The sequence below is a fragment of the Alosa alosa genome, chromosome 21, assembly GCF_017589495.1.
Source record: "Alosa alosa isolate M-15738 ecotype Scorff River chromosome 21, AALO_Geno_1.1, whole genome shotgun sequence".
In the NCBI taxonomy this organism is placed as follows: domain Eukaryota; kingdom Metazoa; phylum Chordata; class Actinopteri; order Clupeiformes; family Clupeidae; genus Alosa; species Alosa alosa.
This window is the reverse complement of record NC_063209.1, coordinates 6346283-6371155: the sequence shown is the minus strand read 5'-3', so window position 1 is coordinate 6371155 and position 24873 is coordinate 6346283. Positions and strand designations below refer to the sequence as shown.

Here is a 24873-nt window from a genome sequence, read left to right as displayed (position 1 = left end):
GCCTCAAAACAACAAAGTAGGTTAATCTTTGCCTCACATACCAAAACCTAACTGATGTAGGCTACAACAAACTGGCATGTCCCCACTAACACTAATTGATAATATGACAGTCATGTACAAAAATTATCATAACTTAGTGTTATCTTAGTCTCGGTGAAGTTATGCAGTGTCTAGTGTAGTGTAGTCTAGTGTAGTAGTCTAGTGATTTGAAGTGAACATATGAAACTTATTTTCTCCGAGTTAAAATGGTTCAAAGACAAAATGGTTATCATGGTAGCATATTTATGGATTAGACAACTTCAATGTAGCTAGAGAGTTTGATGACAGATGTTGCCGTTTCAGATTCCCACGTAGCCTAAATTAGTAAATATTTTAGCCTATTACTGCAGCCTATTACTGCTCAGCAGCCTGTTGCAAAACATTCACGTAGCCTAGATGTTTGCTATAATGAATATCTTGATCGATTGACAAATAAGCTGTCACAATAAGACAACATAGGCCTACACATTCATTTAATTGGAACACCATGCTAACGTAGAAATACAAAATGACCAGTGGTGCAATTGGTTAACAGGGTGGCCTATTACTGCTAGCTTGCTATTTTAGTGAGCAGTTCGAGGCCCACAAGTGATCTTCATAATTTTTGCGCACGATGTGTGTTTCTACACAAAAAACGAACAACGTCTGATGAGGTCATGCCAGTTTGTTACTGTTTGTGATGCAAAATTACTGAGGCAAAATTCATCTGCATTATTCAAGGCATGCATTCGCTGTGTTTGCTCATGTCATAGGCTATCACCAGTTAACATGGACATCAGGATAACTAGTAAGACTAGACTAGTCTACTAGAATAATGACAAGCATTGTTCTCTGTGGTGTATTGGTGATAGTGCTTGCTGCTTGGAACATTTTGCCTCAGTGAGACTCATGTTCGAAACCCAACAAAACCTTCGCTGATTTACTTTGACACTCCTGTTTGCACAACATTTTATGTGGATGCTTAAGCAGACATGCATTATACATGAACTGGTGATTTCCGCGTGTTTTCGGCAAGATCTTGCTTCATATTCTGTCGCCACTGTAGGCTTGTGAAAATGTGAATCTCCAGCACTGGAAGGGCGGAAGCAGAGCAAAGCGTTGTTAATAAGTAGGCAGGGTCTTGTTGAATATTCACCAAACTTCAAAGTTCCTTACTGACCACCCGACGGCACGACCGCCACCCTCTGACCACATGTTCGTTTGATCTCTACGATAAATTAAGACAGACAGTGACATTTTGTCGTGTATCAAAAATAAAAGACGCCTACTGTGGGATTGTCATCCCTGTCAAGTAAGTAGATAAGCTACCAAGTTTGATAAAGTTGGTTATCTGAATCTTTTGCACACTAACGTTAGCCTATATCATCTGCATCGTTTTCTCCTTTGTTAAGGAGGCTATTTCTAGTTGTCTACTTTAAAAGCTGTGATCTAATTTGCTCAGTAGATGAATTCAAGAGAATTATTAACCTTAATGTTACTGTCAGTCGAAATGTGGCGTCGATATTTAAAATTTGGTGCGCCATTTTCTTCAAAGCCTAGGCAGCTCGTCAGCAAATTTTCTTAACATTGCAGCCTTGATCGATATAGCAGCTACGTCAGTTAAATAGCCTAAAGATGTTTTACATCTTGAGTTACGTTAGCCTATGATGTGTAGACCTTTTAGCATTGTGACTGCCAGCATTAATGCATAAACAAAATCAGAGATGTGACCGAGAAAGATGGACAACTCGTTATCTTATTTTAATGGAGTCTACTTTTCAACGTTTTCTCTCACAGGATGGCTTCACATGGTCTGACTGTAACGGAATCTCAGGACTTTCCTGATATTGAGATCAAGTGGTCTGCTAAGGTGACATTAGGGGAGAGTGCTAGAAATCAGATGGATAAGAAGAAAAGGGACAGAGAAAGAGAATGCATTTTGTATGGGATTTGTGCTCTTCTGAACTCTGGATGAGGAGTTTTCACTTTGGATATTGCCAACTCATACAACTACAGAAGAGAGGGAAGGGGATTAGATATTGAACAGCATCTGCTAGACTTAGTGGGTTCCCCTTTTGAAGATATGATTGAATGTATCCCTCAAGGTGACAAAGTTCATATCTATGTTACGTCAGGACATCCTGGTTACCATAAATCAAGACTTTGGAGCATTAATACTGGTTTATGGGAAAGAGCGGGTTCAAACGATGAGCGTGTTAGTCCCAAAGATATGTTTGAGTTCTTGAGGAAGAGAAAGGACAGGGCTGAAAGGAATCAAAATCAGTATGAGGTGTATCCTCCTGCAAAGCGACATGCAGTACCATTGCCTGGCAATGACGTAATAAGACAACAAGCTGAGAAATTCTATATGATGGACTGGGTGGAAAAAAAACGATGTTTAGAATTTGGGGAGAGTGTGCATGTAGAATTAAAACTATTTAGCAGCAGTGACAATCTCTCCAAGAGGCTTAAGGAAGTCGTTCCTAAAAATATATCGGCTTTTGGGAATACAGATGGTGGTTTCATGTTTATTGGTATACATGACAAAAGTCAAGAAGTCATTGGGTGTGGTAGGGGGCTTAATGCAGAGGCATTGCAAAGTATGGTTGAAGATGTGTGCAGGAAGTCAGAGGCAATTCATACCTCTGACTGCAAGAAGAAGAATACGAGCTGGTCTCCAGAGTGTAGACTTATCAAAGTCATCACTCCGAAATCCTCAGAAGCTGATGCATATGTGGTGGCCATCAAGATTCCAGTATTTTGCTGTGCTGTCTTTGAGAAAGATCCAAACTCATGGCACATTGAGGGAGGCACTGTTTGTAGACTGAGAGCTCCTGTGTGGATGAAGAAAATGCAGCTCTCAGACCCAGGTAGCTTTCTTTAACATATTTTTACATTAATTGACATAAATGTGTTATCTGTGCAAGGAAAAACACGATGTGTTTATAGGAAAAAAGGATGTTTCTTCAGTTAATGCAGCTTCAATCTTTATTCCAATAAAAAGCAATCACAGAAGTACATGTGACGTACTTCTGGGCACCAATCTTGTAGAGTGACCCTTGATGAGTCTTGAAGAGTAAAAACTAACTAACTTTTGAGTATCTCAAACTCTTGGCATATATTCTGTGTCAAAAGTCCCTCCTACACTCTAAATGTTAATGAGTAGATAACACCTTGACTGGGATGGTTATCAGATGCCTTCCTCCATACCGTTTCTCCAAATGTTAGTGTTCTCACACCTGAGGCCATAGCATGGACCTTTGAGTGATATTGATAAGATCACCTTGTAGCATATGATGTTCTTAAAGAGGGTAAACTGTAAAATCTTACATCTGTCATACATTTGCAATCTTGTTGAAATGAAAAGAAAGGGTAAGCCTGTTTTTTGTGTGTTTTTTTATTCAGATGAGGACCTGTGTGAACGCTTTCAGAATGTGCTGAGTCTACGAGATGCCCCACCTCAGTGTAAACCAGTGTACAGCATCGAGTCGTTGACACACGTACAGGAGAAACTTTTTCCTGGTCAGCACATGCTTATTTTGTTTGTTTAACATAAAACGTGTGTTTTAATGTGTATTCACAGTTACATACCATTAACATTCATTCAGTAACAAGGCAAGTCAGTAGTATCAGTAGAAATCTGTAGAAATGATGACAAGTGCTATCATAATACTTTTACTTGTTCTTTTAATACTATGTGTACATAAACCTGAAGTAAATCATTGCTTTAACATTGTTGTAACACTTTTAAGATATTGTGGAATACTTTTTATATTGCTTTAAATATAAACTATTTATGAATGTAAAAATAATAATAAGTTCTGATTCCAGTACTCTCAGGATGAATAGAATATACTGTATGTTGTGGAGCAGCCCTTATGTGCATATTGAGTGTGTTGTTCTTTATTCTAGTTCCAGAGAATAATATCGAGGTGGTGCCAGATGCCTTTAAAAACAAGGCGCTCACTGATGCCATCCTCAATGCCAACTCAGCAAAGAGTCCGGGAATTTGCATTTGCTCCCAAAGTTGGGCAGTTGATATAGATCTCTCCAAGAATAATGATGTAATTTGTGAGGCTCTGATCATCAGCACAGGCAGTTATCCCACTCTCTGCTGTGTGGTTGAAACGGATGGTCCTGATTTGTGGAAATATGCAACAAATACAGCATTCCATCTGAAGCAGAAGCTGGTGAACGTGGGAGGCTATACAGGCAAACTTTGTGTAATCCCCCAACTAGTGTACAGCCAGAACTGGACAGTGCTGAACCACCCCTCACTATACCCCAATAGTTATAGACTCAACCAGGAAAAAGATGTGAAAGCCCTTCTCCGCTCCTTGGTGATTGTAGTGACGAATTTCACCTCCCTATTAAGTGATGAAATTGGCTGTGAGTTCCTTAATTTGCTAACAGAAGAACAGTTTAAAATTCTTCAGACCTATGGTGGAATCAAGAATCTCTTCATTCATGGTGTGCCTGGATCTGGGAAGACATTGATTGCCATGGCGCTCATAAGAAGGATCAAGAACTTTTTTTGCTGCGAGGAAAAAAATATCCTTTACCTTTGTGAAAATGTTGGATTGAGAGACTTCATGAGGTATGTTCAGAAATAGTATACAGGCTTGTTATTAAAAGCTTGGATATGCTAATCACTGCTCAAATATTATAATTGATATTCTAAAATGGATAGTTGAATGGAAAATGGAACATACGGGTGTTTATTGCATACCTGATACAATATAATTATAATACAATTAGATACAATATAATTGAGTCAATTACTCATAACATGTGTGGTTTCTTTCCAGAAAACAAAACCTCTGCCAGTGTGAGACAAGAGTAAAGTTTTTAGCTGAATGCACAGATTTCTCGGCGGTAAAACACATCATTGTGGACGAAGCCCAGAACTTTCGTGTGGAAAATGGGGAAAGCAACTGGTATGAGAAGGCACTGAATCTGAGAGGAGCGGATGGGATGTTCTGGGTGTTTCTGGACTACCACCAGAAATGCCATAATTTTCCAGATGGCCTTCCACCGCTTTCTGACCAAAACATGGTTGTCTTGCACAAAGTTGTTCGTAATTCTGCAAAAGTCCTGGAAGCTATGCAGTGTCTAATGCATAAGATAATTGAGGGCCCACAATCTGAGGTAACACAACATTTAGCAGCTATAGACAAGCAGATGGAACTGAGCCACTCATTCCAAGGCTCCTGTATCATCAGAAAAGCGGCACCTGGAAAGGAGGTGGATCTTGTGCTCCAGATCCTACAGCATCTCCACTCTCAGGGCCACACTGCTGGACACGTCGCTGTGCTCTTTTCAACACAGGAGCAGCTGGCTGCAGAGGAGTTCAAACTGAAGACAAAATTCCCCATTCTTTTCAGCAGTGTGCAGGAGATCAATCCGAATAAGATGGTTCTGGATACTGTCCGCAGGTTCACAGGTCTGGAGCGGAACATTGTGATTTTGGTCAGTCCCTCTGTCCATCCTTTTCTTACATGTGTCGAGCCTAACTTTCTTATTTCTGCTTATTCCAGAGCAAGGATCAGGTTGTATGTTGTTAAGTCTTCATAAAGAAATGTTGTGGCTGTGCAGGTGACACACAATGTATCTGTCCAAGTCACCCAATGGATATTATGGACAGTGTAAGGAAGTGGATGATGGTTAGTTTTCATTACTGTGTTTTTTGGTACTACTTTACGATTTATCATGTTAATGAATTTATCATTATTTTATTTGTCATATATGTATTGCCTCACATTTTATCAGTTGACAATCAGTAACATCCATTGGTCTATATGCATAATTCAATATTGTCATGTCCAGACAGATCTGCCAGAACAAATGCAATGAGCTCTAAGATTTGTCTGGTTCCCTGCTATCCATGTACATCTTCAGGGTTAGTCATTTAGCAGTGTAAGAAATATTACATGGTCACTGTCTGAGAATTATGCCTTTATATATTTCTGTTGAAGTTAGTTCTTCTTAGACTGATTTCACTTTTTAACTAGATGTACCGCATAGCGGTACAAAATATGACCGCCGCTCAGTCCTGTACATCCGTTCCGCGAAAATAAATCACACTTCAATTTGTCTCCATATTTTACTCCATCCCCCACTCTTGAAACTTCTGTGTATGCTTGTTTGGCATGCCTGAGTGTGTGTGTGCGGCTGCACAGAAAGTAGCCTACTGGTGCTGAAAAGGTGAATAGATTGTAGAATAGCCAAAGAAGATGTAGCATTGTTATAAAACCTTTAAAATCTCTAAACAATCACAAGTAGGGCAGTTCATCACAGTTCATCCATTGCAACTGGATTGATGAAAGGTCACTTACACCTGTAGGCTACATTGTATTTGGGAAAAGCAAAAGGTATCAGCATAATGTTATTTATTTATTTTTTATTTATTTTTAAACAAAAACATCTCTGTCAGTTCCATGCCGTTTTCAACAGCTATCAAAAACAAAGGTCATTTTTGGATGGATGGATTTTTTGTGAATGTTTCTTCTTCTACATAAGATTTTAGTCATCTTTAGTTCATGTAATACTTTATTGTCAATGCACAAATTAAGTAACAGTAGTCTGAAACGTTATTGTTAATGCACAAATTAAGTAACCGTAGCCTAGTCTGAAACAAAATGCTGTTTTACATCTAAGCAGTGGTGCAAATAACTGACATGTCCAAATGGGCCTTGATGAAATGCGTCGCTAGACTGTTCATACACATTTTAACGGGCCAAAGTTGAAGAGTCCGTTATTGTTAGTGCAAATATAGGCTGATTCATGTTCCCTTGCATTGTTTAACTGAGGTCCATGGCTAGTCTGGCTTTCATCAGACCAAGCTCAATCTTTTAAGAAATCAAAAAATAAATAGCGGGCAGATCAGGCTGGGTTCACCCAGCCTAGTCCATAGGCACCCGATATTGTTTAATTTTCCGATTGAGATATACACGCCTGGCTATTCTAAATGCAAAAATGCATCAGGGAGTTATGACAAAACGGTAACTAACAAACTAGATCCTAATAGAAAGCTGTTAGCTTCCTAAGCTACAGGTAGGATTATAAGGTAGGCCTATTTACAACATAAATTGTCAATAGGCTATGCTGGCTTACACAAATAAAATCTCCTTTGAAACCAATGGCTTATGCTTTACAGTATCAAGCGGACTTAAACGGTCATATCGTGGCGAAAAAGTTGTAATAACATTCACGCAGCTCCATGAGTCAAGGAAAGCCCAATGAAGTAGCCACTTCTAAATGGGACCCACTACACAGTAGCTTAAGGTGTTTTGCTAAAGCAGCCATAATGAAATGAAGGTGTCATTGTTTGGATACTTCACACACACGTGCTTTTTAATTTCACAGACTACAACTACCAAGCTGTAATCAAAGCACATCGATTCCCCTCTCACACCCTGCACGCACTTAAAACAAAAATAAACAGGCGCCTCAGTCTCACGATGTATAGGCAAAACTGTATCAGACCGGGTGTAACGCTTGGTAAATCTTCCATTGCACAGAATGATTTTGTAGCACGTGCAATAAATGACAGTCGAAAGATACAAACAGTGCTGCTATACATTTGCTTGGTATAACCGCATTTATAGTTTTCTACAAATGCAATAAATCAAATGCCTCCATCACTCAACCAACGCTAACGGTAACATTACCTAGGTCCTTATTGATATTACAAGATTAACGTACCTGCAGTAAAAACCAAGCATGTCCGATAAACATCCTCAGATTTATTTCGGCTTCAAGAAGAAATGGGAATTACACTTCATGTGAACATCGCCCTATCCTTATTAGATGTTCGCTATGTAAATTACAGTCCTTGTATGAAGCGCCCATTGTTTTTCCAACCCACTTTTAACTTCCAACAAAATTACGTCTCACTGCAACGATGCGCCATCTAGTGGACAAACGACTACTTCTCGCCAATACTGAAAATGCAGCCATGATGATGATGATGATGAATATTTATTTTGGCTTTCTTTTAATCCTACTGAATTTGTAATTATGTATCGGCCGTTCTAATACCGATAGTATGTGGGTGCCTGTGTGTGTGCATGTGTATATGTGTGCACCGCCATTTACAGGCCAATGAGTGTACAGTCACTAAATGTACACATAACCTAATTTTTTTAGACCCCCCATGGATGAAATTCTACTTTAAACTTGGCATACCCCCGAGAATGCCAGGTCAATCATACACATAAAATTTGGTGCAGTTCTGAACATCTTAACTGAAGATAGGGGCGATTAAAGCAGAATAATATTGCATTTTCATTTTTTCCCGGGGGGTGGGGGTGCAAATCACAAATGAGTGATTATGAGCCAGGTTGATGTGGGCCCTTGAGACCAACATACCATAAAAGATTCTTCATCCTCAGTGCCATGGTTCAGGTAGTTATTTAGGAAAAACGTTTTTTTTTTGCGGTTCAGGGGGCCCAGCACGGGGGGGGGTGGTGGTCCCCGGGGACGAAATGAAATTTTTCCGTAAAAGTCTAGTGGGGCTACATACCCACCAAATTTCATGTACCCCGGTGGTTCGGTGTCCCGGGTATCAATGACCAAAAATTCAGGGAGTAGATGACGGGAAAAATTCTTGAAATGTGTGCGTGTACAAATTTATGTTTATGTGTGTGGGTGTGTGTGTGTGTGTATGTGCTTGTGTGTTTGCTCGTGATGTGTGTTTGTGCATGTGCATGCATGCGCATATATGTCTACTGTGTGAGTATGTGTCATAATGATGATTACTGTAAATGTATGTGTGTGCGCGTGTGTATCTGTTTATGCACATGTGTGCACATGGAATGGGTTAACATGACCCCTGAGGCAAACATACGGAAAAAAATGGTCATCCTAGGCCCTACAGTTCTCAAGATATTCACAGAGAACTGTGTCTGCCCTACCCTCCTTTCGGGGTCCAGTCCAGCTGGGGCTACAGATCAAAACGAAGAATGACGGTTCCATGCTATCCATGTGGGGGTACATGCCCACCAAGTTTTGTGTACCCCGGTCTTTCAGTGTCCCGGAATCCTTGTTAGTGTACGCCACTAAATGTACACATAAATTATTTTATTGTAAGGCCCCCATGAACGAAAAGTACACAAAACTTGGCATGCATTCGAGGGTGTCATAATGATCCTACACTTTTAATTTCGCGCAGTTTTGACCTTGTCAGCCAGAGATATTGTGATGAAAACACCTAATTTTTGCTTTTAATTTTTAACTAGGTGGCGCCATACATGAAATAAGTGGTAATGGGATGGGTTGACATGCCCCCTTAAGACCAACATACATAAAAAAGGTGGACCTCCTAGGCCCCACGGTTCTCGAGATATTCACAGAAAACTGTCTCCGGCCACCTACATGCCAGTTGGTGTATAGTAACATAAATTAATTTATTGTGTGGCCCCCATGAACGGAATTCCACAAAACTTGGCGTGCATACAGAGGGTGTCATAATGATCCTACACTTCCAATTTCGTGCAGTTTTGACTATGTTAGGTCACAGATACCTTCAATTACAACACCTCATTTTTACTTTTTTTGTGTTTAACTAGGTGGCTTATACATGAAATGAGTGGTTATGGAATGGGTTGACATGGCCCCTTGAGATCAACATACAAAAAAAAAAAAAAAAAAAAATGGTCCTCCTAAAACCCTACGGTTTTCGAGATATTCACAGAAAACTGTGTTCGCCCTACCCTCCTTTCGGGGTCCAGTCCAGCTGGGGCTACAGATCAAAAACGAAAAACGATGGTTCCATGCTATCCATGTGGGTTTACATGCCCACCAAGTTTCGCGGTACCCCGGTCTTTCAGTGTCCCGGAATCATTGACGGAAATTTGGGCATGCGAAAAAGAAAAAAAAAAAAAAAAAAAATCTGACTTTTAACGGAAAAATTTCAGTTCGTCCCCGGGGACCACCACCAGCCCCCCCGGACTGGGGCCCCCGAACCGCAAAAAAAAAAACAGTTTTTCCTAAATAACTACCTGAACCGTGGCACTGAGGATGAAGAATCTTTTATGGTATGTTGGTCTCAAGGGCCCACATCAACCTGGCTCATAATCACTCATTTGTGATTTGCAACCCCACGCCCCGGTAAAAAATGAAAATGCAATATTATTCTGCTTTAATTGCCCCTATCTTCAGTTCAGATGTTCAGAACTGCACCAAATTTTATGTGTATGATTGACCTGGCATTCTCCGGGGGTATGCCAAGTTTCGTAGAAATGGCGGTGCACACATATACACATGCACACACACAGGCACCCACATACTATCAGTATTAGAACGGCCGATACATAATTACAAATTCAGTAGGATTAAAAGAAAGCCAAAATAAATATTCATCATCATCATCATCATGGCTGCATTTTCAGTATTGGCGAAGAAGTAGTCGCTTGTCCACTAGATGGCGATCGCTGCAGTGAGACGTAATTTTGTTGGAAGTTAAAAGTGGGTTGAAAAACAATGGACGCTTCATACAAGGACTGTAATTTACCGCAGCTTAACATCTAATAAGGATAGGACGATGTTCACATGAAGTGTAATTCCCATTTCTTCTTGAAGCGAAATAAATCTGAGGATGTTTATCGGACGTGCTTGGTTTTACTGCAGGTACGTTAATCTTGTAATATCAATAAGGACCTAGGTAATGTTACCGTAAGCGTTGGTTGAGTGATGGAGGCATTTGATTTATTGCATTTGTAGAAAACTATAAATGCGGTTATACCAAGCAAATGTATAGCAGCACTGTTTGTATCTTCGACTGTCATTTATTGCACGTGCTAAAAAATCATTCTGTGCAATGGAAGATTTACCAACGCTACACCCGGTCTGATACAGTTTTGCCTATACATGTGAGACTGAGACATACCTGTTTATTTTGTTTTAAGTCGCGCAGGGTGTGAGAGGGGGAATCGATGTGCTTTGATTACAGCTTGGTAGTTGTAGTCTAAAATTAAAAAGCACGTGTGTGTGAAGTATCCAAACAATGACACCTTCATTTCATTATGGCTGCTTTAGCAAACACCTTAAGCTACTGTGTAGTGGGTCCCATTTAGAAGTGGCTACTTCATTCGCGCTTTCCTTGACTCATGGAGCTGCGTGAATGTTATTACAACTTTTCGCCACGATATGACAGTTTAAGTCCGCTTGATACTGTAAGGCGTAAGCCATTGGTTTCCAAAGGAGATTTTATTTGTGTCGCCAGCATCGCCTATTGACAATTTATGTTGTAAATAGGCCTACCTTATAATCCTACCTGTAGCTTAGGGAAGCTAACAGCTTTCTATTAGGATCTAGTTTGTTAGGTACCGTTTTGTCATAACTCCCTGATGCATTTAGAATAGCCAGAGCGTGTATATCTCAATCGGAAAATTAAACAATATCGGGTGCCTATGGACTAGGCTGGGTGAACCCAGCCTGATCTGCCCGCTTATTTATTTTTTTGATTTCTTAAAAGATTGAGCTTGGTCTGATGAAAGCCAGACTAGCCATGGACCTCAGTTACACAATGCAAGGGAACATGAATCAGCCTATATTTGCACGAACAATAACGGACGTTAAAATGTGTATGAACAGTCTAGCGACGCATTTCATCAAGGCCCATTTGGACATGTCAGTTATTTGCACCACTGGTTAGATGTAAAACAGCATTTCGTTTCAGACTAGGCTACTGTTACTTAATTTGTGCATTAACAATAACGTTTCAGACTACTGTTACTTAATTTGTGCATTGACAATAAAGTATTACATGAACTAAAGATGACTAAAATCTTATGTAGAAGAAACATTCACAAAAAATCCATCCATCCAAAAATGACCTTTGTTTTTGATAGCTGTTGAAAACGGCATGGAACTGACAGATGTTTTTGTTTAAAAATAAATAAAAAAAATAAACAACATTATGCTGATACTTTTTGCTTTTCCCAAATACAATGTAGCCTACAGGTGTAAGTGACCTTTCATCAATCCAGTTGCAATGGATGAACTGTGATGAACTGCCCTACTTGTGATTGTTTAGAGATTTTAAAGGTTTTATAACAATGCTACATCTTCTTTGGCTATTCTACAATCTATTCACCTTTTCAGCACCAGTAGGGTACTTTCTGTGCAGCCAAGACACACACAGGCATGCCAAACAAGCATACACAAAAAAGTTTCAAGAGTGGGGGATGGAGTAAAATATGGAGACAAATTGAAGTGTGATTTATTTTTGCGGAACGGATGTACAGGACTGAGCGGCGGTCATATTTTGTACCGCTATGCGGTACATCTAGTTTTAAAACATATAACATCAAATGGAAATGTACAGAGAATAACACCCTCGTTGTATGTAATTACAGAAAAGTTCTAAACATCTATTTGAAGAGTTGGAAATGCTACATCTCCATTTTTAAAAACATTAAAAAGTCATGTCACTTAATTGTGTATTTCAGGTTATATCAATAGAATTGCAGTTATGTTGTTTTGATTGAGGAGATAAATCAAACAATACCCAACTACAGTTCTACTGAAATTTGAAAGCAATAAATGTTCCCCAGAGTCGAGCTCGGCCCGTCAGGTGAGTGATCACGTAACCGACCCTCGCCCCTTCAGTGGCAAAAGTCCTGGGTTGCAGGGTAAACTGGACACGGCAGCTCGCCAGGAACGCCTGCATTGGGTTGGTCGCCCGAACCGCTTCTGGATTGCCGATCCTGGGTTCTGGGGTCCGCAGCCACGCAGCAGTGGACTGGGCAGGAGACTCGGGTGCTGGGCCGGTGAGCAGGCTGGCTGGGGCTGGGCCGGTGGGAGCAGGCAGAGGAGAAAGGTTGGTGAGAAGTTGAATGATCATTACAAGCTGTTGCTGCTGGAACTGCTGACGCTGTTGGTAGCCGGCTTGAAGTAGGGAGGCAATGTCAGCAGTGTTGCGGTTTACCTCTCTCTTCCAGGCGCTGCATGGCGGTGGGTGGTTCTGGTTCGCCGGTTTCCATGCTGGTTCGACCGCGCTGGGTCCATGTTTGGTCAGATCGCACTGTCAGACACCAAACAGGACGAGGACCACAAAAGCGCCACGCTCAAAAAGTTTATTTAAGGGTTGGGGGTTAAGGGGTTTCAGGGTTCCGGGGTACAGGAGTTCCAAGAGTTCTGCGCGTGTGTTCCCCAGTAGCCTAACAGCGATGGCAGGAGCTGGATGATCCGGGAAGTCCTGGGGAAACACACACAAACAGCAATTGAAACGAAGCAGCAGTACAGTCAAGGACTAGGCGGCATTCAGAGAAGAGGGACGGAAGGCAGGTCAAGATTACCGGGCTGGAGAACACAGAAGTAGTCGAAAGCAGGTCCGGGATCACAGGCAAAGAGTCAGAGGCGTTTTCCAAAATAGGCAGGTAACTGGTGCTGGTTGCAGACGATCTGACAAGTGTGGACTGAAAAGCAAGGCTTTATATACAGGGCATGATGAGTGGTGAATGCAGTGCAGCTGGTAGGTAAACGAGGGTGAGGCAGAGCAGAGCAGGAACAGGTGGAGGTCATCAGACTTCAATCAGCGCGTGTTACCAGGCAGAGAGAGAGCTCATGACAAATAAACGAAATGTTTTCCTGATTATAAATAAATACTTCTTAATTCATAAAATATAGAGGCATAACATTAGGTGGAAGTGGTAGGCTATGAGTGCTCATTCAATGTGTATGCGTGTTTGCGAAAGTGAAACTGACCCACTCGCAGAGGCGATTCTAGAGTCTGTGGGGGCCCTAAGCAAAAATTCCTAGGGGGCCCTACCAAACAGGGTTCATCACCAATATGTTAGGCTGTAAATAATCTGACATGAAAAACCTTGTTATGTTGAAGATATAAATGTAGCCTAAAGAATAAAACATGAATAAATAACGAAAAAACAATACAGTAAATTAGGCCTACTTTAAAAACCTTTTCACAAAATATAAAGTTATTTATATTGACGAACTCCCCTTTCAATATTGTGAATAGTAAATGTGGGCACTACAACATGAGACACTTAAGGCTACAATAATTGTGGCATTGATGGACAGTTTAACACGGAGCCTGGCTTATTCTAATTACTTCTTTGGATAAAGTCTATCTTACTTTTATTCTTAAATAGGCTACTTGGTTGGCCCATCTCCTGACAATGTTACAATGCTTACAGTAGAAGCGAGAAGCAAACTACAGAAGTTGAAGCTGGGAGAAAAAATAGCTGGGCCTATAAAGAGAAATAGAAAGAAAATGTTGCATTCATCTTACCCGGTTTCACAAATGCAAAGCCTGTGTATCTGATACTGTGTGCAACAACGCTGTTGCTGTTTGAAAAGAATATCATAACGCACTACAAAACGCAGCGGCACCTTCAAGGTGGCCTATCTGCTTCAAACAGAAGCACAAAGGCGGGGTATGCACAGCTAGCAGGATCCAGTGCGTTCTGGTGTTCTTTCTCATATTTGTTTAAGCACCACTCGCAGTCTAATTGGTGAATAGCCTAGGCTATATGTAAATCGATATTGTAAAATTAAACAAATAAACAAACTAAACTAATAAAACACTAAACAAATTGGACTGCCAGAATAATCTGGCTGGGCTAAATAATTTTAGAGGCGGGCCAGCTTTGGCCGCCTGTTGCCGACCCATGTCGTAGCCTAAATGTGAGGTGTTTCAGTGATTTTTAAAAAAAAAAAAATTTTTTTAAATTAAGTAAAACGCCTATTCAGCCAACCGGGAGTTCAGCAGAACTGCGTTAGTGTTCATGACTACAGGAGAAGTGTCTGTGTCAGTTTGAGGACAAGAAACGGTGCATCAAAGGGTCAAAATATTAGCAGCCAAAGATAATCGTTGATAAAAGAACAAGTGATGGTGTAAACTTAAAAAATCTTTGGCTGCACGCGATTTAAAAAAATCAATGCGTTATACTTGCTTGTCATATTGACATATTAGCCAAATCGCATCGCAATTGACAGCCCTAATACAAACATATTAACATATCCTTGCTTAACTAGTTGTAACTGTCGCTAGCTAGCTCAAGTTTATTGTCAGATGTAGCAAACCATGTTCAATCTTTCTGTCAATTAACATTAGCCTACCATAACTTCATTGAGTCAATGCCAAACTCCGATGTTGATCCGTCATCACTTTGCACCCTCGATTGAAGTTTACCACAATAGCCTAAATATGTAGGCCATACGGATTCTTTGAACTCTTTTGAACACAGATCCTCTGTTTATAAGTCCATAGCATACATACACAGATGCTCTGTTTGTACAACAGGACAGGAGCACGCAAAATCACTCAATCATTCAAGATCTATGAACGGAATTCTCGCTTGTCCCACCGGCAAACGCGCTGAGACCAGGTCTCGGGGGGCTAGCAGCTCGGGGCTCCAAGCAATTGCCTGCCTTGCCTATTGACAAGGTGCGCCTCTGCCCACTCGTGGGTAGGTGAATGAAGTGGATTCCTGCAATGTTCATGAAAACAGCATAGCGATTGGATAGCCTAATAAATCGCGACTTGTTGTAGGCCTAACAGTAGCTTATATCGTAGCAAATAGCCTATGGCGATGCCGATGACAGATAGGCCTACACTTATTTCACTCGTCTCGCTGGAGTGAGCGCATAATGTGGACTGTTGCGCAAATAAATGAATTAGGGAGATGATCTGCATCTCCATTTACCAAACGCTATAGTTTTGCTAGCATCTCCACTGTTAACGTGAAATATGTCTCCATGCAAGGTAGTGTCAAGCAGCAGTGAAGTGAAAACCTTATCATGCAGGTAGCCAATGTTCACGTCACCTTAGTCAGACAGAAAACGGGCCCTGCTTGCTCTGTTAAAGTTTGTATGCCCCTTCCAAACTGCGTTAAAAGGGTATATTTAACAACCAGAATTTCGAAAATTTCCAGGGGGAGACACCCCCGAACCTCCCGTAATATGATCAGCACCACCTCTCACAAAATACTATCAACGTCCCTGCTACCGGTCCGTTTAGTGAAAAATGTTGCTGTAGACTGTTTGGACAGCAAAGGGAGATTACAGCCTAGTAATAAAAACAGCTGCTGGAATTCATTTCTGTGTGGGCCTGAGTTATAATATATGACATAATGTACTACATTTTCATTGTGTGCAATTGTGCACCAGCCTGCAGAGCAACAGCAAAGAGAGAAGCGCTGGCCGCGTCGCGGTCAGGGGGAGGGGGGGCCTTTTTTGATATTGTGCACAAGGGCCCATATTTGTTTAATCCGTCCCTGATCATGACACCTAAGTAGGTAGGTGGTGCAAGAGAGAGAGAGAGTGTCAGTTTTGATGTTGATGTTATGCTGTATGGTTTAGATGAGAAGACCAGTAGTTCAGTCTTGGAGAGGTTTAGCTGGAGGTGATGTTCTTTCATCCAAGCAGATATATCAGAGACAGTTAGAGATCTGCACAGAGACTGTGGCATCATCAGACAGGAAGGATAGATAAAGTTGGGTATCATCTGCATAGCAGTCCATGTGGACTGTCAAGTCCAGCAATTTCAATGTGAACTTGGGAATTTGCAGTTTTGTCGCTTGATACATTTGAGTAAATACAATCGTTTATGTTTGTGTTTGAACCTTGGTTGTGTCGTCCATGTTTTTCCCACATTTGGACTGCAAATTACATGAACACTCGCTCGCAGCTTGAATAACGATGTCATCACTGGAAACGTTCCCATCATTCTCAGACCTCATGAACACACCATCAAACAAGCTAGACAGCCCACCAGCTGTTGCTTGTGAACTGACTTGAAAGGTCATTTATATGTCTTTTCAGGATAGGCCTACATTTATAAAAGGCTGCATGAATAGTGTCCTTGCTCCTACCAGCTTATTCACACTACCTGTGGCATGTGCTTCGTCACTGCTGTGTTGCAGTTGCGTGTGCGACATCAGGAATGTCTCAGATGCGCGCGCTTCTGCTGCCAGCCCCGTCTTTACACATGTAGGCTGTGTTAGTTATTTATTATCACAGAATGATTATACCGTACAATATAATTTTATCACCCTTCCTTGGGAGAGAGAGCTGTGGAAATGTACTGCCCTCACCAAGAGCAGTAGAGAATGACTGTCTCTGCCACTTCATTTCAAAAATGAATATGGCATAATTTGATTACAGCAAAAACTATGTCGGCTCTCTCCTTTCCGAGTATACAGCATATGTCATTCACTTTGATACAAAACATCAGTAAAAAAAAAGTGTCAGTTATGCAATGCTGATGTTATTCATGTCAATATGACAATTAAAATATATTAATATGCATGGCGGCAAAGCGATTATTCAAAATCACCATGTTATTTCCCCATTGGACAAAAATCACATGGACACGGATCTCCTTGTATGGGCAAAGATGGCAACTTTTGTAGGTAAACTCCAGAGGTCTATGAAGTTGCCATGCACATGACATGCCACACATCTGGTGTGAATGGGGCGTAACCTCTTTATGCAGTCTACAGGTGGAATCTGTTCATTGGATGCTAAAATGGAAAGTGATAGGTTTTTGGAAGAAAGCGCACCTATCAACTCACAGCACGCACCTCATATGAATAGAATGTGCTGAGGGGATAGAGCACAGAGAGCACAACTATAGTTTCGATTAATCTTGGCACAGATTGAAAGACCTCTTCTGCGATAAAATAAGAGAGTGAAATTTTGTTGTCTATCAAACATAGAGCCTACAGTGGATCTCTCAAGGTTGAAGAGTTATATCCCTGTCAAGTAAGTAGATGAGTTACTTTGTTTGATAAAGATGGTTTCTTCATTATCTGAGAACGTTTCCACATTGATAGACCTACTCCATTGCTTTCTCCACAGTTAGATAGGTTGATGGTATTCATGTCAATATGACAATTAAAATATCTTTTAATATACTATATGTGCATGGCGGCAAAGCGATTATCCAAAATGTCCATGTTATTTTCCCATTGGAAAAAATTACATGGGCATGGATCTCCTTGTATGGGCAAAGATGGTAACTTTTGTGGGTAAACTCCAGAGGTCTATGAAGTCGCCATGCACATGCCACCCATCCGATGTGAATGTGGCATAACCTGTTTGTCTATGAACAGGTGGAATCTTTTAATTGGATGCCAAAATGAAAGCTGACAAGTTTTCCAAGAAAGCATACCAACTTACACACATTTAGTATGATTAGAATGTGGTGAGGGGGTGGAGAGCAGAGAGCACAACTACAGTTTTGACTAATCTTGGCACGAATTAAAGACCTCTTCTACAAAAAATTAAGACTGAAATTTCATTGTGTTTCAGACATAAACTTGGCCTATACTGTGGAATTCTCCAGGTTGAAGAGTTATATCCTTGTCAAGTTAGTAGGTAGGTTACTTTGTTTGATAATGCTTTCTCCACTCAATTTTTGGTTGCCTACTTTTAAATGTTGTCATTTAGTTTGCCCAGTAGACTAGCCTAGAAATCTAGACGCACCCTAGCGGCAGCAAATGTAATTCGTCTTGTAAATAAATTCGTCTGTATAAATCGTCTTGTAAATAAACTACCAGTGCTTTTTCAAAGTTCTCAATGTCTCGTTTTAAATGTCAGGGCCCTAGGAAGTCTACCAATGAAGTATGGAGTTACTTTGAGCCTCGTAAATGGTGTAAAACAGTGATTTATTTGCACACCCCATTACCCCCACACACCCACTCACAAGCGAACACATACACACAGACACATAAAACCAACATGCAGGCAAGCAGACACACGCACACACACACACCCCATTAACCCCACACACACACTCACAAGCGAAAACGCACACACAGAGAAGCACACATATACACAAAAGCAAACGCACACATGCACACTAATTTACATACACAAAAGTTGCAAGAGTAGGGGATGGAGTAAGTCAGGAGATGGAGACAAATTGTCATGTGTGATTTATTTTTGCGGAGAGACTGCAGGACTGGGTGGCGGTCATATTTTATACCGCTCTGCAGTACTTCTAGTTTTAATGTACTTTTCAATTTTTTTCTCTCACAGGATGGCTTCACGTGGTCTGACTGTAACGGATTCTCAGGACTTTCCTGATATTGAGATCAAGTGGTCTGCTAAGGTGACATTAGGGGAGAGTGCTAGAAATCAGATGGATAAGAAGAAAAGGGACAGAGAAAGAGAATGCATTTTGTATGGGATTTGTGCTCTTCTGAACTCTGGAGGAGGAGTTTTCACTTTGGATATTGCCAACTCATACAACTATAGAAGAGAGGGAAGGGGATTAGATATTGAACAGCATCTGCTAGACTTAGTGGGTTCCCCTTTTGAAGATATGATTGAATGTATCCCTCAAGGTGACAAAGTTCATATCTATGTTAGGTCATGGCATTGTGGTTCCAATAGATCAAGACTTTGCAGCATTGATACTGGTTTACGTGAAAGAGCAGGGTCAACAGTTAATCATGTTAGTCCCAGAGATGTGTCTGAGTTCTTGAGTAAGAGAAAGGACAGGGCTAACAGGAATCGAGATGGATATGAACCACGGACAAGCAATGACATAATAAAGAATTGTGCTGAGAAATTCTATATGAAGGACTCGGTGGAAAAAGGTAAATGTTTAGAATTTGGGGAAAGTACGAATGTAGAATTAAAAGAATTTCGAGGTCAAATTTTCACCGACAAGTTTCAGGGAGAAGTTAGCAGCAGTGAGAATCTCATCAAGAGGCTTAAGGAAGTCGTTCCTAAAATGATATCGGCTTTTGCAAATACAGATGGTGGTTTCTTGTTTAATGGCATAAATGACAAAAGTAAAGAAGTTACTGGGTGCGGTAGTGGGATTGATGCAGGGGAATTGCTCATTAAGGTTAAAGATGTGTGCAAAAAGGCAAAGGCCATTCATACCTCTGACTGCAACAAGGATGCAAGCTGGTCTCCAGAGTGTAGACTTATCAAAGTCACAGCACAGGAATCCTCAGAAGCTGATGCATATGTAGTGGCCATCAAGATTCCAGTATTTTGCTGTGCTGTCTTTGAAAAAGATCCAAACTCATTGCACATTGAGGGAGGCACGGTTTGTAGACTGGGAGCTACTGTGTGGATGAAGAAAATGCAGCTCTCAGACCCAGGTAGCTTTCTTTAACATAATTACACACATTAATTGACATACATGTGTTAACTGTTAAAAATTTGCAATCATGTTGGAATAAAAACATTTTTTTTTTTTGTTTCAGATGCAGACCTGTCTAAACGCTTTCTGAATGTGCTGAGTCTACGAGACGCCCCACCTCAGTGTAAATCAGTGTACAGCATCGAGATGTTGACACACCTACAGGAGAAACTTTTCCCTGGTGAGCACATGCTTATTTTTAACTCGTTGAAATGCTGTTGCCATTTAATTTGTTTGGTTAACATAAGATATGTCTATTAATGTGTGTTCACAGTTACTGTTCACCATTAACATTCATTCTGTATCTAGGCATGTCAGTACTTAGAAATACCAGCAAGTAGAAATGATGACAAGGGCTATCACAGTAAATTTGGTTTTAATTTTTTCTTTCTTTTTAAAGCTTAATACCATATCATAAACCTGAAGTAAATCATTACTTTAACATTGTTGTAAGAGTTCTGTGATGTAAAAAAAGATTTCAACTCCTGATTCCTGATTCCAATACTCTCAGGATAGAATTCTAAATAGAATATATGATGTAATGCAGCATCTTGTGCTTATTGAGTGTTGTTCTTTCTAGTCCCAACGAATAATATCGAGGTGATGCCAGATGCCTTTAAAAACAAGCCCCTCTCCAATGCCATCCTTATTGCCAACTCTTCAAAGAGTCCGGGAATTTGCATTTTCTCCCCAAGCTGGGCAGTTGATATAGATCTCCCCAAGAATAAAGACGTCATTCGTGAGGCTCTGATCATCAGCACAGGCAGTTATCCCACTCTCTGCTGTGTGGTTAAAACGGATGGTCCTGATTTGTGGAAATATGCAACCAATACAGCATTCCACCTGAAGCAGAAGCTGGTGAACGTGGGAGGCTATACAGGCAAACTCTGTGTAATCCCCCAACTGGTGAACAGCCAGAACTGGACAGTGCTGAATCACCCCTCACTATACCCCAATAGTTACAGACTGAACCAGGAAAAAGACGTGAAAGCCCTTCTCCGCTCCTTGGTGATTGTGGTGATGAGTTTCACCTCCCCATTAAGTGATGAAATTGGCTGTGAGTTCCTTAATTTGCTAACAGAAGAACAGTTTAAAATTCTTCAGACCTATGGTGCAATCAAGAATAACTTCATTCATGGTGTGCCTGGATCTGGGAAGACATTGATTGCTATGGTGCTCATAAGAAGGATCAAGAACTTGTATTGCTGCGAGGAAAAAAATATCCTTTACCTTTGTGAAAATTTTGGATTGAGAAGCTTCATGAGGTATGTCCTAAGTATAAGTATAAGTAGAAGTATATATACTCTTTTGATCCCGTGAGGGAAATTTGGTCTCTGCATTTATCCCAATCCGTGAATTAGTGAAACACACTCAGTACACAGTGAACACACAGTGAGGTGAAGCACACACTAATCCCGGCGCAGTGAGCTGCCTGCAACAACAGCGGCGCTCGGGGAGCAGTGAGGGGTTAGGTGCCTTGCTCAAGGGCACTTCACTTCAACTGGTCGGGGTTCGAACCGGCAACCCTCAGGTTACAAGTCCGAAGCGCTAACCAATAGGCCACGGCTGCCCTGAACTAGTATACAGGTCTCTTATTAAAAGCTTGGAAACAGTGCTCAAATATTGATATTCTATGTAATTAGTGGGATTGATCAAGCAAGTCCACAGCATGGTGAAGCCCACTATTGTTCTTCTCAAGTAAATATTATTCCCTTTCACCCAATTTTTGTATCGACTACTGCTTCTAGCGTTTGAGTTATCGACACAGGTCCAACTCTAAAAATTCAGGCCTAAAGCGGTGTATCCTGCTTGTATAAATGGTGTGGTGTGTTATTCCTGTTTTTCATTTTCCATTGAAATGAATGGCGGAATGCTCCCCCCCTCCCCGCAAACGGTGTTTTTAAAAACTCCTGCTAGAGTGGAGATTTTGGAAAAATTCGGTTGCATGTTTGTATGTAAACGGACAAAGACGAAGGTTTTATGCAGCCATCACATTAGGCCTATGCGCCAGCGCCAAAAGTGCAACCTGTGTTTAGCAACCAACCTGATTACCCTAGCAACCACGATAACAACCACATTATTTTGCATAGCAACCACAATATGTACCCTAGTAACGCCCTAACAACCACCTTAATTACCCTAGCAACACCCTAGCAACCACCACTATAATGTAAACCTAGCGACCGCCATAGCAACCAACATGATTACCCTAGCATTCACCATAGCAACCACGTTATTTTGCATAGCAACCACCATATGTACCCTAGCAATGCCCGAGCAACCACCAGCAAACACCACTATAATGTAAACCTAACGACCGCCATAGCAACCAATATGATTACCCTAGCATCCACCATAGCAACCACATTATTTTGCATAGCAACCACCATATGTACCCTAGCAATGCCCGAGGAACCACCAACAAACACCACTATAATGTGACCCTATAGCAACCACCATATGTAGATAGATAGATAGATAGATAGATACTTTATTGATCCCCAGGGGAAATTCAAGAAAAGACACGGAGCTACCTCGACATGCTGCCACTCTTGTCGGCGCCAGAACCGGCACATCAGGGAACTTTCTATGTGCTGCAGATACACGCCCCCTCTTAGGGGAAATATTACCGTTTGGATATAATGAAAACCTATTTATGCGTTTTGGCCTATTGGATGTTGTGTTAATGCAGACAACTTTTGATCGGTGTGATTTTCAAAAATGAGGTACTGTTGCAATCCTTTTGGCAAACTGCACCTGATCAAGCCCATTCTTTCAGTCCCTCTGAAATGGAATTCTATTCTATAATTGATATTCTAAAAAGTTTCGGTCCTTGCTTATGAAACTCAGAGCTGTATGGAGTCACGCCTAACAACACTTAAATTACTAGAACATACAGCCTCGCTGGGTTTATTGCTTAACGTATTAGATACTATATAATTGAGTCAATTACTCATAACATGCATGGTTCCTTTTCAGAGAGCAAAACATCTGCCAATGTGAGACAAGAGTAAAGTTTTTGGATAAACACACGGATTTCTCGGCGGTAAAACACATCATTGTGGATGAAGCCCAGAACTTTCGTGTGGAAGAAGGGGAAAGCAACTGGTATGAGAAGGCATTGAAGCTGAGAGGAGCGGATGGGATGTTCTGGGTTTTTCTGGACTACTACCAGAAATGCCATGATTTTCCAGATGGTCTTCCACCGCTTTCAAACCAACACCAAGTTATCTTGTGCAAAGTTGTTCGTAATTCTGCAAATGTCCTGAAAGCTATGCAGTGTCAAATGCATAGGATCATGAAGGGCCCACAATCTGAGGTAACACAACATTTAAAAAACATAAACAGTGAAAGGGCACTGCACCACTCATTCCAGGGCTCCTGTACCACCAAAGAAGTGGCCCCTGACAAGGTGGTGAAATGTGTGACCAAGATCCTGGAGCGTCTCCTCGACAAGGGCCACACTGCTGGAGACATCGCTGTGCTTTTTTCAACCCAGGAGCAGCTGACTGAAGAAAAAGACAAACTGACTACACAATTCCCCTTATTCAGGAGTGTCGAGAAGATTAGTCAGAAAGTGATGGTGGATTCTGTCTGTAGGTTCTCAGGTCTGGAACGGAACATTGTGATTTTGGTCAATCCCTCAGAGTCTGTCCATCCTCGTTTAAAACATCTTAAGCCTAACCTTCTTATTTCTGCTTATTCCATAGCAAGGATCGAGTTATATGTTGTTAAGTCTAAAGAAAGTGTGTGGTTGTGCAGGTGTCCCACAATGTTTCTGTCCTAGTCACACAAGTGATATTATGGACAGTATAAAAAAGTGAACGAGGTTTTTTTTTTTTGTATTACTGTAGCCTACCTACTATTGCCTCACATTTTGTCAGCTGAAAATGATTAACATCCATTGGTCTATATGCATAAATCTATATTGACGTGACAGATCTGCCAGAACAAATGCAATGAGTTCTAAGATTTGTCTTGTTCCCTGGTTATCCATGTACATCTTCAGGGTTAGTCATTTAGAAGTTTAAGGAATATGATATGGTTACTGTCTGAGAATTATGCCTATATATCTGTTAGTTCTTCTACTTTACTTTACTTAATGCTATATTTTAGCATCCAACATTATCTTTGTGAATCATTGAAATAAATGGAAACCAATGGAAATAATCTGTCTTTCAATTCTTCATCTTGAAACATAACATCAAATGGAAATGTAGGTACAGCTCAGGATCAACTTGCCGTTGAAGAAACCAGTATACATGTTTTACACAATGGTAGGCCTAGTCCTGTGGGGATTGAGAACTCATCAGAATGTACATCAAGTCAGTCATAGAGAAGCAACTGGTGATGGTCAGTCTTGAACTCCCACGCATAAACAAGCATGCTCAATGCGATCAAGAGACGCAGTGCCAATGATCACACTCACACCTTCTTCTCAGAAGCCTCACTCCTCTAACTCTAGAGTTATGCAACTCGTTTCCCTTATATAATACTTTGGGTCAGTGTGTCGGCTGGACAAGAGAAATGGCCGTCACAGGGTATAGAAGGGACCCCATGTGACATATTTTTGAGAGGGAAGGTGAGGAGAGCAGGAATGACTAAGAGAAGACACACGGAGCTCTCACACCCTTCTCACATCTGTGCTCATTCTGGCACCCAAATGATTGTATGCCGCCTCCTTGACCTGAAGGCAGCAAGCAAGAAGCATCTGTAAGTGTGACCAA

At 41.0% G+C, this 24873-nt stretch overlaps 2 protein-coding genes across 7 annotated transcripts; both read left to right on the top strand.

Annotated features, from left to right (window-relative positions):
* The first annotated feature begins 1191 nt into the window (after nt 1-1191).
* On the top strand, nt 1192-6091 carry LOC125286409 (schlafen family member 13-like). Of its 2 annotated transcripts, XM_048231483.1 has the most exons (5): nt 1192-1330; nt 1816-2888; nt 3424-3540; nt 3931-4615; nt 4827-6091. In XM_048231483.1, exons 2-5 carry the CDS (start codon nt 2102-2104, stop codon nt 5590-5592), a joined length of 2355 nt encoding a protein of 784 aa, XP_048087440.1. In that variant the 5' UTR covers nt 1192-1330; nt 1816-2101; the 3' UTR covers nt 5593-6091. The 2 variants fall into 2 exon arrangements, with proteins under 2 accessions (XP_048087440.1, XP_048087441.1); XM_048231484.1 differs by lacking the exon at nt 1816-2888.
* A 6723-nt stretch (nt 6092-12814) lies between these two features.
* LOC125286746 (schlafen family member 11-like) lies at nt 12815-24307 on the top strand. Of its 5 annotated transcripts, none has more exons than XM_048231990.1 (6): nt 12815-12841; nt 18298-18363; nt 19027-20105; nt 20211-20327; nt 20727-21411; nt 23126-24307. In XM_048231990.1, the coding sequence occupies exons 3-6, from the start codon at nt 19028-19030 to the stop codon at nt 23931-23933; spliced, it is 2688 nt and encodes an 895-aa protein (XP_048087947.1). In that variant the 5' UTR covers nt 12815-12841; nt 18298-18363; nt 19027; the 3' UTR covers nt 23934-24307. The 5 variants fall into 5 exon arrangements, with proteins under 5 accessions (XP_048087947.1, XP_048087946.1, XP_048087945.1 ...); XM_048231989.1 differs by lacking the exon at nt 12815-12841 and adding an exon at nt 17533-17748; XM_048231988.1 differs by lacking the exon at nt 12815-12841 and having other exon boundaries at nt 17533-18363.
* Nucleotides 24308-24873: the final 566 nt, after the last annotated feature.